This window comes from Pholcus phalangioides, unplaced genomic scaffold (genome assembly GCF_987345545.1).
Source record: "Pholcus phalangioides strain wild (caught in Gottingen) unplaced genomic scaffold, Ppha-v1.0 ptg000017l_1, whole genome shotgun sequence".
Taxonomy (NCBI): domain Eukaryota; kingdom Metazoa; phylum Arthropoda; class Arachnida; order Araneae; family Pholcidae; genus Pholcus; species Pholcus phalangioides.
Genome location: NW_028301610.1, coordinates 48,288,059 through 48,304,580, shown reverse-complemented (window position 1 = coordinate 48,304,580; position 16,522 = coordinate 48,288,059). Strand labels below are relative to the sequence as shown.

General features: G+C 38.6%; 1 protein-coding gene across 1 annotated transcript; it reads left to right on the top strand.

Moving 5' to 3' along the window:
- The first annotated feature begins 12,432 nt into the window (after positions 1 to 12,432).
- On the top strand, positions 12,433 to 13,830 carry LOC149074035 (uncharacterized). Its single transcript, XM_089247282.1, has one exon. It carries the CDS (start codon positions 12,433 to 12,435, stop codon positions 13,828 to 13,830), a length of 1,398 nt encoding a protein of 465 aa, XP_089103408.1.
- The last annotated feature ends 2,692 nt before the right edge of the window (positions 13,831 to 16,522 follow it).

The window sequence follows — 16,522 nt, the reverse complement described above, 5'->3', positions numbered from 1 at the left end:
AAAGGGCTTGCAAACTTGGTTTTTACTGGTAGCTTTGGCAAGTACAACATATTCAAAAATTAGAAATACTTGACCTTGTGCAAGGAACCACGTGTAATTTGACTGGACTATACTCTTGCATATACATTTTTTAAACGTTTTAGGACTTCCACATTTCCCACTTCACTTTCGTTGAGGACTTTGTTACCACATGAAAAACCGGTACTTTGTATATCGCCTTCACTATTAAAGACTGACATTGAAAGCACTACACATAACTGCATTGCTCTCTACAATAAACCCTGCTATCGAGAGGGGGGCCAACCATCCCGTTACACCTACTACTGAAGTAACTGAAAAATGATTTTAGGTCAGAGCCAATGTTATTTGCCACCTAGATTCAACTTTCTGTTTACTATTTCTTTTCGCTTTCTTCAACACCCGTCTTTTTTTAGTAAATGACGACAGGCCACCTCTTCCACTTTTGCATTCTCTGAATGCCCTTCTCTTTCCAAAAAATATATTACGCAAGTTACCCGTGAACCAGAGGAGTTGCGATAATCAAACTCTCTTTTTACGAACAAAGGGTGCAAAAGAGTGCAAATTCCTCGCACAGATTTACCACACCCACTGATACCAACGGGTCTTTGAAAATTAACCCTAACCTTTCCCCTTAAAATGTTTCAAGTCGGTTCTTCGAAAACAAGGAACCATTCTTTTATTGTTCGGTTTATCTGCGAAGAAGCAACAAAAAAAGTTAATAATCCTATGATCACTGGAAGAAAAGTTGTCTCCAACCGAAATATGCTCAACAAAATCCCCGGAACTAGTGAGAATCAAGTCCAAAATAGAAGTACCCCTAGTAAGTTTTGATACCTGCTGATATAAGAAATTATCGAGCACCAACTTATGAAAATCTCTCTCGTATTGAAGCCTACCCGATAGGTTCTCCCAATCGATACCTGGCTAACTGAAATCCCTTAACAGCACTACTCTCTTATGCTTACACACATATGAAATTTCTTCATGAAGCTTGGAGATATAATTTGGATCCCGATTTGGTAAGCTACAGCAAACTTCTACAATAAACTTGTGACGCTTTTTGTTTTCAAGCTCAACCCATATAATTTCAATATCCCTTCTCTGCACGTTACTCTCTCTAGCCTTCAAACATGATTTCACAAATCAAGACTCCACCCCTGTGTCCTATCACATCTATTTTTAAAAAAAGTATCGTATCCTGAAATGTGTAAGTTGGATTCATCCCCATCGTTTGCCCAAGATTCTGTAATGGCTACAAGGTCTAGGCCCTCCAAGGCTACCATAGTTTATAAAAAATTTCTTATCACCCACAAGCTCTTGGTATGTATTAATACACATTTTAATTTGCCCTGTGATTTAGTGTCAATTGAGAAGCCATCTAAGTCAGAGGTGGGTAATTTCCGGTCTATACTGTTATCATCATTAACTGACCCGCATTCCCGTCTACGTGGTCTGGGAGTAAAAAAACCTGACCAAAGTCTATCGTAAACCTGCCAAAATCTCCTCCTATTCAGGTGACTCCCATCCCAACCAAGCGCCACTTATTGTTGAATGTGGAAAGCTTCAAGAACATGACCCCCAAGTGAGGAGCGAATGTCCTTCAGGCCTAAGTTGAATTGGTGGATCCTATACCTCTACTGAAACCATTAAAACATCTGAGGCAAATAATAGTAAGTCCCAGTACTCTGACAGGGACTCACTAATATTCGATCGTACCTGATTCGTTCCCATCCACAGGATTACCGACCCAGAGAACTTTCGATGATCAAAAACGTCTCGAACGCTGCTACTCTTCCCCCAGGAAGACAATCAGCGCTCGAAACCCCTAAACTCCCTACACATCATGTTTTCCAGTTCCCCAACCACAGAATCGCCGATAATTACCCCCTATTCGACCTACTCCACCTATAGCTTGGTTAACCATACTCAGGGTCACAATTAGCAAACGCAGGACCCAGTGCGAAAATATTATCGGGTTTCTTCATAAGACAAAAGCCTTTCCGTGATCGTAATGAGTTTTTACCAACAACAGAGTTTTTTCTGATGTCCATTCTATATCGACATAGGACCAAAGAAGGATATATGCTCTTCTCTCACTCTAATTTTTAGCGATTTGTGAGTTTAAATATCTCGGTAAATATTGCACTTACACAGGAAGAAAACTTTTTGAGTGAAAGTGAAAGGGTGGGGAAGAGTAAAAAAAATTGAATTTTCTATCTTGATACTCATACGGTCCATTGTAGAACAAATGACATACCTGAAATGTGTGGGCACGTTATTTGAATACTTTTCTAATTTATTGAAAGAACGTTCCCATAAACAACGCTTTACGAGTTATTTGAACTGAAACTTTTCCATCCTGTATGTGTCAAAATGTAAATTCTATTATTTTTGTTTTGTTTTTACGGTTACGTCACCTGTAACTCAAAAATATCTAGAAAATATTTTTTCCTATATTTTGTTAATCAAACAGGAAAAACTTCACTGTTTGCAGAATTGTTTTTGATAGTTCTCAGTTAAAAAATATGTCACTTACTTTCCCGCGTCTGGAACAGTTGTATGTTCTATTCTTCTGGTGAATCCACCTCTCCTTGGATTGATGAAAAAAAAACATACCGTTACACAAGAGTTATGAAAGTTTAAATGTCGAGTAAAACTTGTGTTATTGTTTTATGTCGAAGTGATGAGCAGAGATATCACACAAGGTCAGGGCCGGTCTTAGGCCTAGTGACGTCCGGTGCAAAAACTGTAGTCAGTGCCCCCCCCCCCCCGCGAAAATCCAGAGTGATGTGCCAGAGGAGGCAATTTTTGCTAGTCACAGATTCATTCTACCATATTATCAGACTCTTGGTGTGCCGACCCTCCCCTCCCCCACTATTTAACTTGTAAACAAGCATAAAAACCCAACTTGTTTGATTTAATTAAGGGATTTAAAAACATTAAAAAAGCAAAACGTCACACATTTATGCAGGATACTCATTACAAAGGATCTATCTTCTTTATACCTATGTTAATTGAGTTTTATGGTAAAATTCGTGTAGTGCACGCATCCCGTACGGGCTAAGATTATAATAAAAGTGGTTAAATTAGTGATATTTCCGTATGATTTCTTTCATATTTATAAAACTCATAAACTTCATTTGAAATTATCAGCTTTCAGACCCAGTACTAAGAAACGGAAGGGGCAGGCAAACACCAGCTAAAGCACCGGGTCCTGCAACTTGGGCAGGCCCGTAACTATTCTGAGGCAACTTGGGCGGTGCAACGAGCCGAATGGAGGGGGGCGCTTGTAACTCCTGCTTTTTCTGAGCATAACCATTTCAAGGAGACTCCAAGAAAAGACTGCCCCCGGGGAAGGGACCATATTAAGCACTGCCCATCGATTATTTTCTTTTCGAAAAATAACTGTAATATTATATAGACTCAAATCTTTCTTCTTTTTTTTTGAAAAAAAAATTCTCATATGTATTTTATAGTCTTTTTTTATAAATACGTATCTTAAAGATACTTTTCTAGTAATGTATATTTAACGCGTTTCGGCACCCCTTCTCATTTGGCGCCCGGTGCAGTTGCACCGCCCTAAGACCGCCCCTGCACGAGATGTTTCACAAAGAGTGTGTGAAAGTGATCAAAATTCTACGATTGATAAATTTCACGCAAATTTCTAACGTTAGGCCATTTTTCCACATTTCGCTTAAAACCACCTTCAATATATTTCAAACATGGATCTGAATTTTCTGGAAGCGGAACGTGATAGAAATCGGAAATAAAACTTTAGTTTTATATCTCACTCCCGTTTCTTTCATAATCTTTTCAGCAGAGATCACAAAAGAAAATGTGGAAATGAAAAATGGTGTTGATCAACATCCATTTTTGTCATACGACTCCATAAATGTTTACGATTGAATATTGTTCCATATCAGACAAATATTTATTTCATTTTTCATCAAGTATCCATGCTTTCCGATTCCACGGTTATTCGCAAATACTACAAACTAACAATTTTTCAATACGGTATCAATATCACAATTAGTTCAATCAATCATTGTGTGCTCATCTGCATCGGTTACTTCGGAGCCTGGGGCTGCTGCGGGTGCTTATTATAGGTAGTTGTGCATGATTCCGGGGTTCTCTACGAGCTCGTTCTCAGCGGGGGGCTTAACCCTTTAGGTGGCATTGACGAGATATCTTGCGTTCTTGAAAGCTTTTTTTTAGTATAAACAAGCCCAGAAATATTTGGTAAAGTTTATTTCTCAGTGGAGCAATTTCCTTTATACCCCTTAGTTTGCACCTTCTGAAAATTGGAAGAAAGCCTACTTCGCTAAAAAGGTATGACATTTTGAAGTTGTTTAGTAATTTCTACTGTGCCGCTTAAAGGGTCAAGTACCGGAGCTGAGGATTTGGTCCTCAGCAGTTTCGTTGGAGCTGTGAGTGCTCGTTCTCAGCAGTGGCAAAAAAAGAAAATCTCCTATGGAATGCGAGTCTGTGTTGATAAATTGGTGACACTATAAGGAATTGTTCGACACTGGAATCGGTGACATTGATAAAATATCAGTGAGATTTACACTAGCCTTTTCGAGATGTTTTGCAAGACCCCTACTTAGCCGGAAGTAAAATCCCCAGTGATATAAATACTATCGAAAACCGTAGAACCATATCTAATCAAGTAAGCCCCCTGAGGACATAATGCATGGGCTCATCCCAGGAACATCAAGACGACCTTATTTCTATGGGCTGGAAAGTTATATTTATTTATACCTGAATATTTTGTTTTACAGCTGTCATGGCCTCCTTTCCGTTTCATTCAATTTCCACCCGTGGATTCCTTAAAATATCCCAGGATCACTGGAGCAGGTGTTCCCAAACTTTTTGAAGCGTGACACCCTGTTAACGAGAATTTTATTGGTGATGCCCCTACATGACGTGACGGTGATATGTCCCAGTTTTGTGGAATATTCGTGATATTTTGTTAATGAAAATGTGCTTTCATTTTTCCATAATCAATGGGGAATGAAATTAAATTATTTAGTTGGCCAAACTGATTTATCATAAAAAGTTTCAAACTACCCACATGTTCTTAGCTTTGAATCCTTCGGACGGTGACAGCAAATTGGAACGGTTGCGTATCAACAACACTATGAACCAGAAATCACTCACTTAAAATAATAAATTAAGAAACTGGACACGTCGATTTCACACGATATTTAATTATAACAACAGATCTTTGGGTTCCACGCGTTTTCTCTTCTGTTCCCTTATTGGAGAAAACGCTGCCGGATCACCAACAACAAGGTTTTCTTTCTCCCTCTACCCGATTCAAGTCTTATACTACGTCATCGTTGTCGTTCACAGGTCGGCGTGCATCTACACATTCAAAGCGGACTCCCTCCCCGCCATGTGCTGCTGCCACCAGGAAACTGTTCTCTTGTAAACACTGGACGTTTCTCGGCTTCTATATAACTGACTTTCTTCAGCGTCTCTCAGGATGTGTGATCGACGATAGGATGTTTACTTCCACCAAACTTTATTTTCTTACACGTGTACTGACGTCAGCACAACACCACCACCTCCGCTTCTCGGATCTTCATCACACAATCAGTTATTCTACGCAATGGGTTTTGAAACAAAAAGAAAGTATCTCATTTTTCTGTGACAAATTTTCTCTCTCCCTCATAAACTTTCACTCTAATGTTCCTTCGCTGTCGCTATGGAAGTTTCACTTCAAAACCCAAAGCTTCTACCGAACCCTCAATAACTCCATTGTCCCCGGGGGGCGATATTTCCTACTTTGGGAAACACTGCTCTGGTATTATTAACAATAGACCCCGGGAACGGTAGTCGTGACCCACACTTTGGGAACCACTGCACTAGAGGGCTATTTCTCCTCCATATATATATATATATATATGAAACCACTACACGAGAGAATATGAGACGCTACTTACTCGACACGCGAACAATATAAAATGAAATGACATCTGATATCGACACCTTTATGGATGCTTTTCCAAATTACAAGCGTAATTTTATGACTTTCCGTTTCAAATATGATGGAAAAGATAATGGCGTAAAAGGGAAGTAAAATATAATGGGCGTTGACACCCAGTATATTTTAGGCGATTATTTGTGGTAGTTGTTACACACTAAGATTTTTAAAACTAAATACTTATGTTTTGTATCAATAAAGAGTTTTCAAAACCTTCACTTACAGCTGAGAGATTTCTTGATCTGTACTCGTTGTCTTTGTTATTACGGTGGGTCCGTCTTGCCTTAGATCAATGAATAGAGCATACAGTTAGACACAAGTTGTATTCATTTAAATTATAAATTTTATTTATTTATTTATGCAATATTGTTAGCGTTGGGGCCTATACAAGAGGATGCGAATGAAAATGACAAAGATATTGTTTGACATTAGACAAAAAACTAGTGATATAGTGGGGGATTCGACAATAGAGCTTGGGAATTTCTGCCATTCACCAATGGTATGAGGAAAGAAGCTGTATTTAAAACAGTCAGTGGAAGCAAAAATTGGTTTTAATTTAAGGGAATGGTCGAGTCTTCTAGAGATGTAGGATGGTTTGGCTAGATACCAGAGGTACAAATTCCCTGGATGGATCACGCTGATCCCTTGGGAATACGTGAGGATCACGTTATTAAAATAAAAAAAAATGTTGAATTGACAGTAGTGGGAAAAGGGGGTTTCTGGAACAAAGGACTTAGTACAGTCAAGGCTAGGACCGGAAAAAGGCGCCAAAGGTGTTCGATGTACGCATGCGCGTCAGGTGCTTCTTGGTGGGGGGATTATTGAACTTCGGGGGAGTCCTTGAACTTCGGGAATATATTCTACAGGATTTTTTTTCTTACGAAAATTATAATTGATCCGTTATAAAAGAATACCCAATATGATGTTCTCAAGAAAATCGCACCTGTTCCCTACTTTCATTTTCGGAGAAGATCGTTATGCACCTGTTCATCCTGGGGGGGACGTTCTCAAGAAGGTGCACCTTGCTCGACCTACTTTTACTTTCGATATTGAACACCTGTTAACCTGTGGGAATATGGGATATACTTTTTTTCAAGGGGGACGTTCTCAGAAGATGCACCTTGCTCGTCCTACTTTTGCTAACCTTTCCTTTGGATATAGAACACCTGTTAACCTGTGGGAATATAGCATATACTTTTTTTCCAAGAAAACTTTCACCGCTGACAAAAAGCCACTGTTACTTTCGGCCCGAACACCTGCTAACGCACTAGTATTCTCGTATTAAATCACTGCATTTTCTTCCACAAGCGGATAACTCCAACTACCTATTTATACAGGTGCTACCCTCATTTTCAGTTGCTTCATCTGCTGCTCCTGAAGTAGTTCCACGTCTTCACGAACTCTCGTGTTAGTAGAAATTTAATATTTCTTATATTCTATTTTCTTTTCGTTTTAAATAATTATAGATAGACGATAAAATATTTTTCATTATATTTTCAGTTATCCGCAAGGATACTATGAACGTCGTAAAACGTGTTCAGAAGGAAGATGAGACCAACTCGATGAAACGTCCGAAAATAGCACCCAGCGAAGTGAGCATGTTTCCCGTATGTGATGGCGTACACCTATCGGTAGTCATCTTCAAAAATACTTTAAAAGTTCACTTACGAATGTTTGAATCTGGTGGAGATGGATCCCTTATCCCTACAAAGAAAGGGATATCGATGACGCCCTACGTATTTGAGACCTTACGGGAGATGATGTCGAATGAACCCCGAAAAGTATTCTTTTTTGTGGTATGCGAAGATCTGTTGGTGAAGTCAGACGGAGAAAAGGTGTTGTTTCAACCGATTTACAAAAAAGAAGACGGCACATTCAATACGGCTAAGAACTATATAACAATCTACCGCGATTGTTTCATGAAGTTAGCTGATCCGGCAGCGAAGTGCTCGTCGTATTTAAGACGTGTGAAGTGCATCGAGTTCATGCAGGATTGCATGAAGAAAAACGGATCATTTTCAGAGACCGCGGATCCTGAAATTGCATATGCTGAAAAACTCAGTGACATGCTCGAGGAATGTATCAACGACATCTTCCAGTGTGATGGATGTGATCTTGATGCCCCGGGTCAGAGTTCTCATGATTGTTTAAGACAATCTTTTGACATACGACTCGTGCGATATTTCAACCGGGCGTTCGCTAAAATTAACATGAAGAGTATTGCTAGGGATTTGAATGTTCATCCGAACTTTTTAAACAAGTTAGATTTTGAAAACTTTATTTTACGCGTGAAGGACCTCTATTCACGTAAAGATCCCCTACCCTGTTGGATGCTATGAGGGAAATAGCCCCATCAACTTTCTTCTCCCCCCCCCCCCCGTAGGTGAATAAAAACCCCATCCGCTTGATAAACTTTCCTCACTTGAAAGATGTCGGATCTTAACGAAGATTTTCTGGACTTTGGCATACCTCTTGACGAACTGAACGCGTTGTGCGACTTCTACGAAATCGAAGAACATTTTAGCGAAGTGCAACCAGACTTCTTCGATACACCGTCTTCTCCGAAAAAGCAGAAAGTTACTGTAAGTACTTTTGACATTATTACTTCAAATTTATTTTACAATTAATTCTAATTAGTATATATTATGTTTGGGTTTGAAGAAAGACTTAATTTTGAAATGTTTAAATTTTTCGGTTCAAATACAGGGATTTTTCTCTAATACTGGATTACACGTTACCCATATGGAAGACTGGTTGAACTCTAAACATTAGATCCAACCCAGTAACATTTTAACTTTCACAAATCAGAGTTCAAATAATAGAAAGAAAAAAAAATTTTCGTAGAATTTATGAAATTCTGTCATTGTGCATTTGAATCAATATATTTTAATAGACAATGAATTCTCAAGTTTCTAGAACATTGCAAAGCATTGACGGTTACTATATTATGTATCCAACTGAGTATAAATTCTCGTATATTTTATTGAACAATAAATATTTATCAACACCGAAAAAAGGGTTTTATAATGGGGAGGGGACTAGTTTGATTCAAAATAATCATACTTTGGTCACATGAGATCTGAAGTATTTGGGGGATATCATTATATATAAAATTGATTTTGTGTGTGTATATTCTCTATGCAAATCTACAATTTTAGATCGATCGTCGTCAAATTTTGCATATGTACCAAATGGGGCCCGACTTAAACAATAGGCTACTTTTGTCAGACCTGGGTAAATGGGTGAAAAACTGTCGGGCAACAAATGGGTTTTGGGTCTCAACAATTACTTTCAGAACGTTTACTTTGGTTACCGCGGTTCCCTAACAATACGTTTCAGATATGCCTTTATTAATGGTTTGTCACTTCTGTCAGTGCATGTGTAATAGTTTATGCCTTATAATGGTTTGCTACATTTTCAATACTCCCAGTAATGAGGCTTTTCGAATAGACGTTATAATCATCATCGCTTTGAGGACCTGGAAAATGGTGATCCTCATTGAAATCAGTGTTAAAATTGCTGATTTTACTATAGAAATGCAGAAATTTAGTGGGGTTTTCCACCACATAAATCATTTAAAAAATTGTATTGAATTCTCAAGTTTTGAAATATTGAGTCCGTTTAGAGATACGAAGCCCAAAAAAAATTAAATACGAAGTAATTAGTCGGGACTATTTTCGAGTTGGATATTCATGCAATAACATTGCTTTCAACTTTTCATTTATATCTTCTCAAGCATGAAAATTAATGTCTCCGTTAATATTCAACTGCATAAATTCATATAGTTTATAGGTTGTTTTAAAAATAATTATGGGCCCATAAAGTGCATCGAAGAAATTCCACAGCTTTAACCAAGCATTTGTGGAAGCTGAAATAGGCAGATGGATAACTTGAAGGATCGAAATACCTAGCTCTCTTTAAGAAAGGAAAAAAATATATACATTTCTACATTTCTTTAAATCTAGATTTGTTTATTTCATGCGTCGTCATATTGGTTAACTTAGACACGGTTTGCATGTCCCTCAAAGAAAGAGGGAGATATCAAGTGATCCAAAAAGCTTCATTGAAGAAAACCCGGGCAACGTCGGGTATTATAGCTAGTATTTTATGAAGCGCAAAACTTTTCCGGATTGACCAATACGTTTGTTAGCGTTAGATTTTTCTACTCGTTTAATCAAATCTATTAGACATATTTTCAAAATTCGTATTTACCCATTAACGGAGACTAACAAAAATACTGAGGATACCACTTCAGCCATTTATTGACAAAGGAAAAAATTAAAATTTCGAATGGCAAATTTCCATACCAACCGGCGTTAATGGGTTAAGAAACGAAGTAAAAGTTTTATAAAAAAGGACCGGTATTTTCTGGTAAACCAAGATCTGATCTTGGAGAATGAACTCCAATGTTTAACTAAGAGTTTTCCTGTGAATATTACTTCAAAGTCGCTTATATACTCAGTGACTCAAATCGATGTGCTATATGAGAGATGTGAACAACTTAAGAGTTACATTAATTGAGAACAGGTCAGAAATATTTTTTTCCTAGAAGAGAAAAAACTTAAAAACCATAAATCAAAATTCCACATTTTTATGCATATTAAACAGATAATAATTAACCATGTCTGCACAAGGCAACTTCAGTATGGATAGTCAATGATATGTCTGACATAAGAATCGATTGAGATAAAAATCACATAACGATAAAATTAATGTATTTCTCCCATATCGTCAACCATGACCGTTTCTTTCATTATAGTGTTTGATGTTGCCATTTAATCTTATGGGTACCTGATGTTTACGTATTTTGTTTTTCCATAAGACAACTATTTTTCAGGTATTTTATCTGTTTGTATTATTATTTCTCAGACGTTGTTGCATTTCTGCTTTCAGGATGCGCAATCGAATTCTCATGAACAAGATGGTTGTTTGCCGGGCACATCGAAACAGACGGTAAGTAATCAAGTTTATAGATTACTGAGGAAAAAACTTAAACACATGAAAGGATTCGAGAATTTTATTATTATTTCTCAGACGTTGTTGCATTTCTGCTTTCAGGATGCGCAACCGAACTCTTGCAAGACTTGTGGTAAGGTGTTTAAAAGGTTACATGATTTACGTCGACATACAAGAATCCACTCAAAAGAAAAAATTTTTACTTGTAGAAAATGCAGCAGACGCTTTTCCCGAGGCGATAACAGACGAAATCACGAGCGGCAATGCTTTCATGGGGTGGGTGCTCCCCCAAACCAACAGGAAGATGCGTTGAACACTTTCACAGTTATAGTGATAGAACCAACTTCCGATAACGCATATGACCCCATTCTTTTCTTTAACGAGGTTCGAGCCGAAATACAAAACATCATACTCCGGGAAGTAGGTGTGAAAAAGGCTCTTAAATTTTATATTGTGCTGAACGTTCTTTTCTCAAGAAGAACAGAATCCAATGAAATTGAATTTATACAACCTTTTTTCCGCTCGAGAGTGGAACTCATACATTCTGAGGATGAACTCGGTGATAAGATAGATTCAGCTATCAAAAAAATTCTGTCTTCGCTCGACGAGTTTACAAGAATGGGCAGCGGGTGGGTCTTTGATAAGGTTTTAAAATTAGACCTGAATATAGCTGCCTACAACCCATTAGCAGCAGCTTCTTACTTACCCATACCTCCATCAATCGTGAACAGAAAAGCGATTATAAACATCTCAAACACGGATAATAAATGTTTTATTTGGAGTGTATTAGCAGCCCTTCACCCCCAAGACGAGAATCCGCAACGAGTATCAAAATATCTACAGTTCGAGCATGAGTTGAACATGGGTGGGATAGAGCTCCCAGTCAAAATAACCCAAATAAATCGCTTTGAAGAACAGAACCCACACATTTCTGTCAATGTCTATGGGTTAGCGGATAATGAAATCTTCACGATGAGGGTGACAGAGGCAACCCAACGTCTTCACCACGTTGACTTGCTATACATATGTAACGAAAATACCAGTCATTACAGTCTAATAAAAAACATGAGTAGGTTGTTATCCCCTCTAACTAAGCATAAAGCTGCTCGGTTCTATTGTCCTTACTGTCTACACAGGTTTTCTAGAGAAAATTTGTTGGTCGAACATAAAGAGTATTGCAAACCTCACGGTCTACAACGAATATCTATGCCTAATGAAGATGAAAAATGGCTTAGATTCACTCAGCACCAGTATCAGCTACGTGTTCCTTTCACGATTTACGCTGACTTTGAGTGTATCTTAGCAAAAATTTCTTGCTGTACTCCGAACCCAACACACTCATCCACTACCCACACAGAAAAACATGTACCAAGTGGTTTCAGTTATATTATAGTAGGCCCTGACACCACACTTTATAAACCCCCCAGTGGTGTAATAGAGGAGAAGATTGCGTGCAGGTATTCCTTCACATGCTGGTGAAGGAGAACGCTAGCATTCAAAACATTCTTAACACCGTGAAGCCCCTTAACATATCCCAAGAAGACGAGAAAAAATTTCAGGATGCTGTTGTATGTATGACGTGTGAGAAACCGTTGGGTGGTGATAGAGTTCGACACCATGACCACATATCGGGTGAGTTCGTTGCAGCGTTGCATAACGCGTGCAATTTACAGCTGAAATATTCTAACCATGTACCTGTAATAATACATAATTTGAGAGGGTATGACAGTCATCTAGTCATGCAGGCGGCAGGGCTCTTCAAAGATCAGGATATCTCAGTCATCCCTAATAATTTGGAGAAATACATTTCTTTCTCGATTGGGGATTTACGTTTCTTAGACTCATTTCAATTCCTACCGGCTTCTTTAGATAAGTTGGTTGGCAATCTTACCCGTTCAGATATTCGATTGACTGACAGCATTTTCGAAGATGCCGACCTACTTGTGAGGAAAGGGGTGTACCCGTACGAGTACATCGACTCGTTCTCTCGATTTTCAGAGACTGAATTACCACCCCGCGAAGCTTTCTTCAGCAGTCTAACTGGAACCGATATAAGTGTGGATGATTACACTCATGCACAACTCGTATGGGAAAAATTCGGCATTCAACATCTCGGTGATTATCATGACCTTTACGTAAAATCAGACGTGCTTTTACTAGCAGACGTGTTCGAACGTTTCAGGGACCTTAGCATGAGCTATTACAAAATTGACCCTGCGCATATGTATACAGGCCCTGGTTTGGCTTTTTCGGCATGTCTGAAGATGACCGATATTAATTTGGAACTTCTCACAGACATAGACATGCATTTGTTTTTTGAATCCGGTATTAGAGGAGGTGTTTCTATGATCACCCATCGTTACGCTGAGGCTAACAGCCGATACAGCGAACAGTTTGAACCCAATCAACCGACCAAAGAAATAGTGTATTGGGATGCAAATAACCTTTATGGTTACGCTATGTCCCAATACCTACCATATTCAGGTTTCCGATGGTTGAGCACAGAGGAAATATCTAACATAGACATCGCAAACGTTCCCGAGGACTCTCCGAAAGGTTATGTCTTGGAAGTCGGACTAGAATACCCCAAAGAACTTCACAATGACCATAACGATTATCCGCTAGCACCTGAAAACATGGTGATAACAGAAAAGTTGTTTTCAAACCATATGAAGAGCGTGTGGGGGAAAATTAACCCGGAGGGGAAACCGTCCGAATGCACAAAGCTAGTTCCCAACTTATACGACAAAGAAAACTATGTAGTACATTATCGCAACCTCCAACTCTACCTCACCCTCGGTCTCAAAATAAAATATAGAAAGGGTTATAGAGTTCAATCAAAAACCGTGGCTGAAACCGTACATTGACTTTAATACCGAACGCCGTCAAGCAGCTTCGAACGATTTCGAAAAATCGTTCTTCAAACTGATGAACAATGCAGTATTCGGGAAAACCAGCGGAAGCATGTTAACGTAAAAATTGTGCATAAGGAGAAAAAAGCTAAAAAATTAATTGCATCCCCAGCCTTTGAAGCCTTCAGAATTTTTAACAATGGATTGGTTGCCATAAAAATGAAAAGGTTAAAACTGAAATTAGTTCGTCCTATGTATGTGGGTTTCGTAGTTCTGGACGTGAGTAAAATCAAAATATATGATTTTCACTATCGGTGGGTTAAATCACGGTTCGGAGAAAAAGCGCAACTTCTCTTCACCGACACAGATTCGCTAACGTATGCAATCGAAACCCAAAATCTACACCGCGTGATAAAATCCAACATGGACGAATTCGACACTTCCAATTTCCCTCCAAATCACACCCTTTACAACCCTCATAACAAAGCAGTGCTCGGGCTGATGAAGGACGAATGCCCCGGTGACCCCATTCTATCGTTTGTCGGTCTTCGTTCAAAAATGTACAGCATTGTTACGGCTAAGGAAAACAAGAAAACGGCCAAGGGAGTCAGCAAAACCGTTTCCCGCAATCAACTGCATCATGAGCTGTACAAGTCTTCGCTTTTCGATCAAGTGTGGTACAGACATACGATGGTAAAAATCACGAACACTAAGCACCAACTCCACACAACCATGGTACGAAAAGTAAGTCTTTGTCCCCTTGATGACAAACGCTATATATTAGATGATGGGGTCTCAACATTAGCTTATGGACACCACGCGATTAATCCCCACGGAGAAGAAGAAAGTTGATGTAACCAACAGAAAAATAAATGCTTATTGTACATGTTTCTAAACGATTGTGTGTCTGTGTGTTTTTTTAACAACAGGAGACACAATTCAGAGAAGAAAATCTTTATTTCCAGTACGTTTTTTACAACTCAAGCCATCTTTTCATATATTTTTTATTTCTTATGTAATAATGCGGTAAACTTATCTCGTATAAACCTTGAAGAAACTCTTTCTCACCCGGAACAGGTTTCTTTTTTTGAATGCTCACGACACTGGATAACAGTTCGGAAATATTTGTATTATCTATCTCCACCCCTTTATACACAAGCTGACTGCTTGGTGACCATTTGATAACATTTGGGTAATCTTTAAGGTGACTTATAATTTTTCCCGATATTTCACGGTGAGATTTCGGTAAATTTAACAATATATCAGATGTTGCACTTTTCTTCAACGGCGGTTTACTGAGATCGCGCATTTTAGGTTCTTCTTCTTCTTCATCGAAACGGTCGAGTGGCGAATTGTTTCCTAAGGCAGTATTCCTCTTGTTCAAAATCTGCTGATAAAACTTTATTTTAACCTCGTTCGGTAATTCACTGTTCAGTATCTTCGCCATTTCAGTATCTAGTTCCGTAAGCTGCGGCTCTTTAATAACATGGCGGTTCATTCTATCTTCTGGAACAAGTACCATAACTTTTTTAGCGAATTCCATGTCCTATCAGACTTGAAATCAAACCGATTGCAGCGGGTAAAAGAACTTGAAGGAAACCACCTTTTTGTATGAGGATCTTTCTCTTTTTATAAAGAGGTGTTTTCCTCTTTGCTAACGTACGGAGCAAACCTTTATACTTTTGAAGTTTAGCTTTTTGGAGGGTGGATATTAAGATATTACCATGCAGTAAATTCAATGCACATTCACAAACGGTTTTGATGTCAGAATTTGGTAACCGCTTCAATAATTCTTTACGTTGTCTTTGAGGACATCCGCTTAACAATCTCAGCACTTGTTGCTTCCTCGCGGACATATCGTTGAATAAATAGTGTCGCTGATGTACCCAGTCTTTTAACGTCTCGGTTGATAGACATACTGCGTTTGCGTGGGTAACACGTTGGTGCGTAAACGCATTTTTTCATCCGTTTCTTGCCTAAGATCGATCGATAAATATGAATACGGAGATTTCGTTGCATCTGCGTAACTTTCTTCGAAAAAATTTAATTTCGTAGGATACAACTGTCTCCCCAAATGGGTGATGTGGTTCAAATCCCTCCGGTTTTTAAACAGGAAAATATAATGCGCGTTTAGCGTTATTTCCCGCAGTTTCTTATGAAAGAAATTCTGAGTTACAAAGATAACCGATAAATTTCGATGGTGGCTATACTTAGTAAATAGCTTAACCGTTTTCTGTTCTCCCGATAACTCTGACATAAGGCATTGGAGACTCCCTCGAAATTACAATCGTCTCGGAATTCAACATCTCTAATTTCCTCGTGCAGTGGCTGAGATTCTCCGTAAAACCATATCACGCGTTTCGGTAAAGGTTTGATAAGCCTTTCACGATGTTCGAGCAGACCCTTTAAAAAATATGTTTTCCCGCTACCGCTTGCACCTGCACAGACGGCAGTGAATGGATGGTGTAACGTTAACGGTTCCATCGTGAAAAATGATGAGACATGAGTTATGCAAATCAATTTTATTAAAAAGAAAAGTATTTTCTTACAAAGTTAAACACACGTAAATCGTTGTTCACATTGAAGCGAGATACAATAGAATTCATACTTTCACCCATACATTTACAGTACACGTAATAAATAACATAATAGCCACAAACTTGGGTATCAGCTGACTGCAGCGCCACGTCATTGTAGGTGAGTCGTT

Excerpts from the sequence above, each read along its gene's own strand:
- LOC149074035 (XM_089247282.1), top strand. The coding sequence starts at position 12,433 with ATGCTGGTGAAGGAGAACGCTAGCATTCAAAACATTCTTAACACCGTG.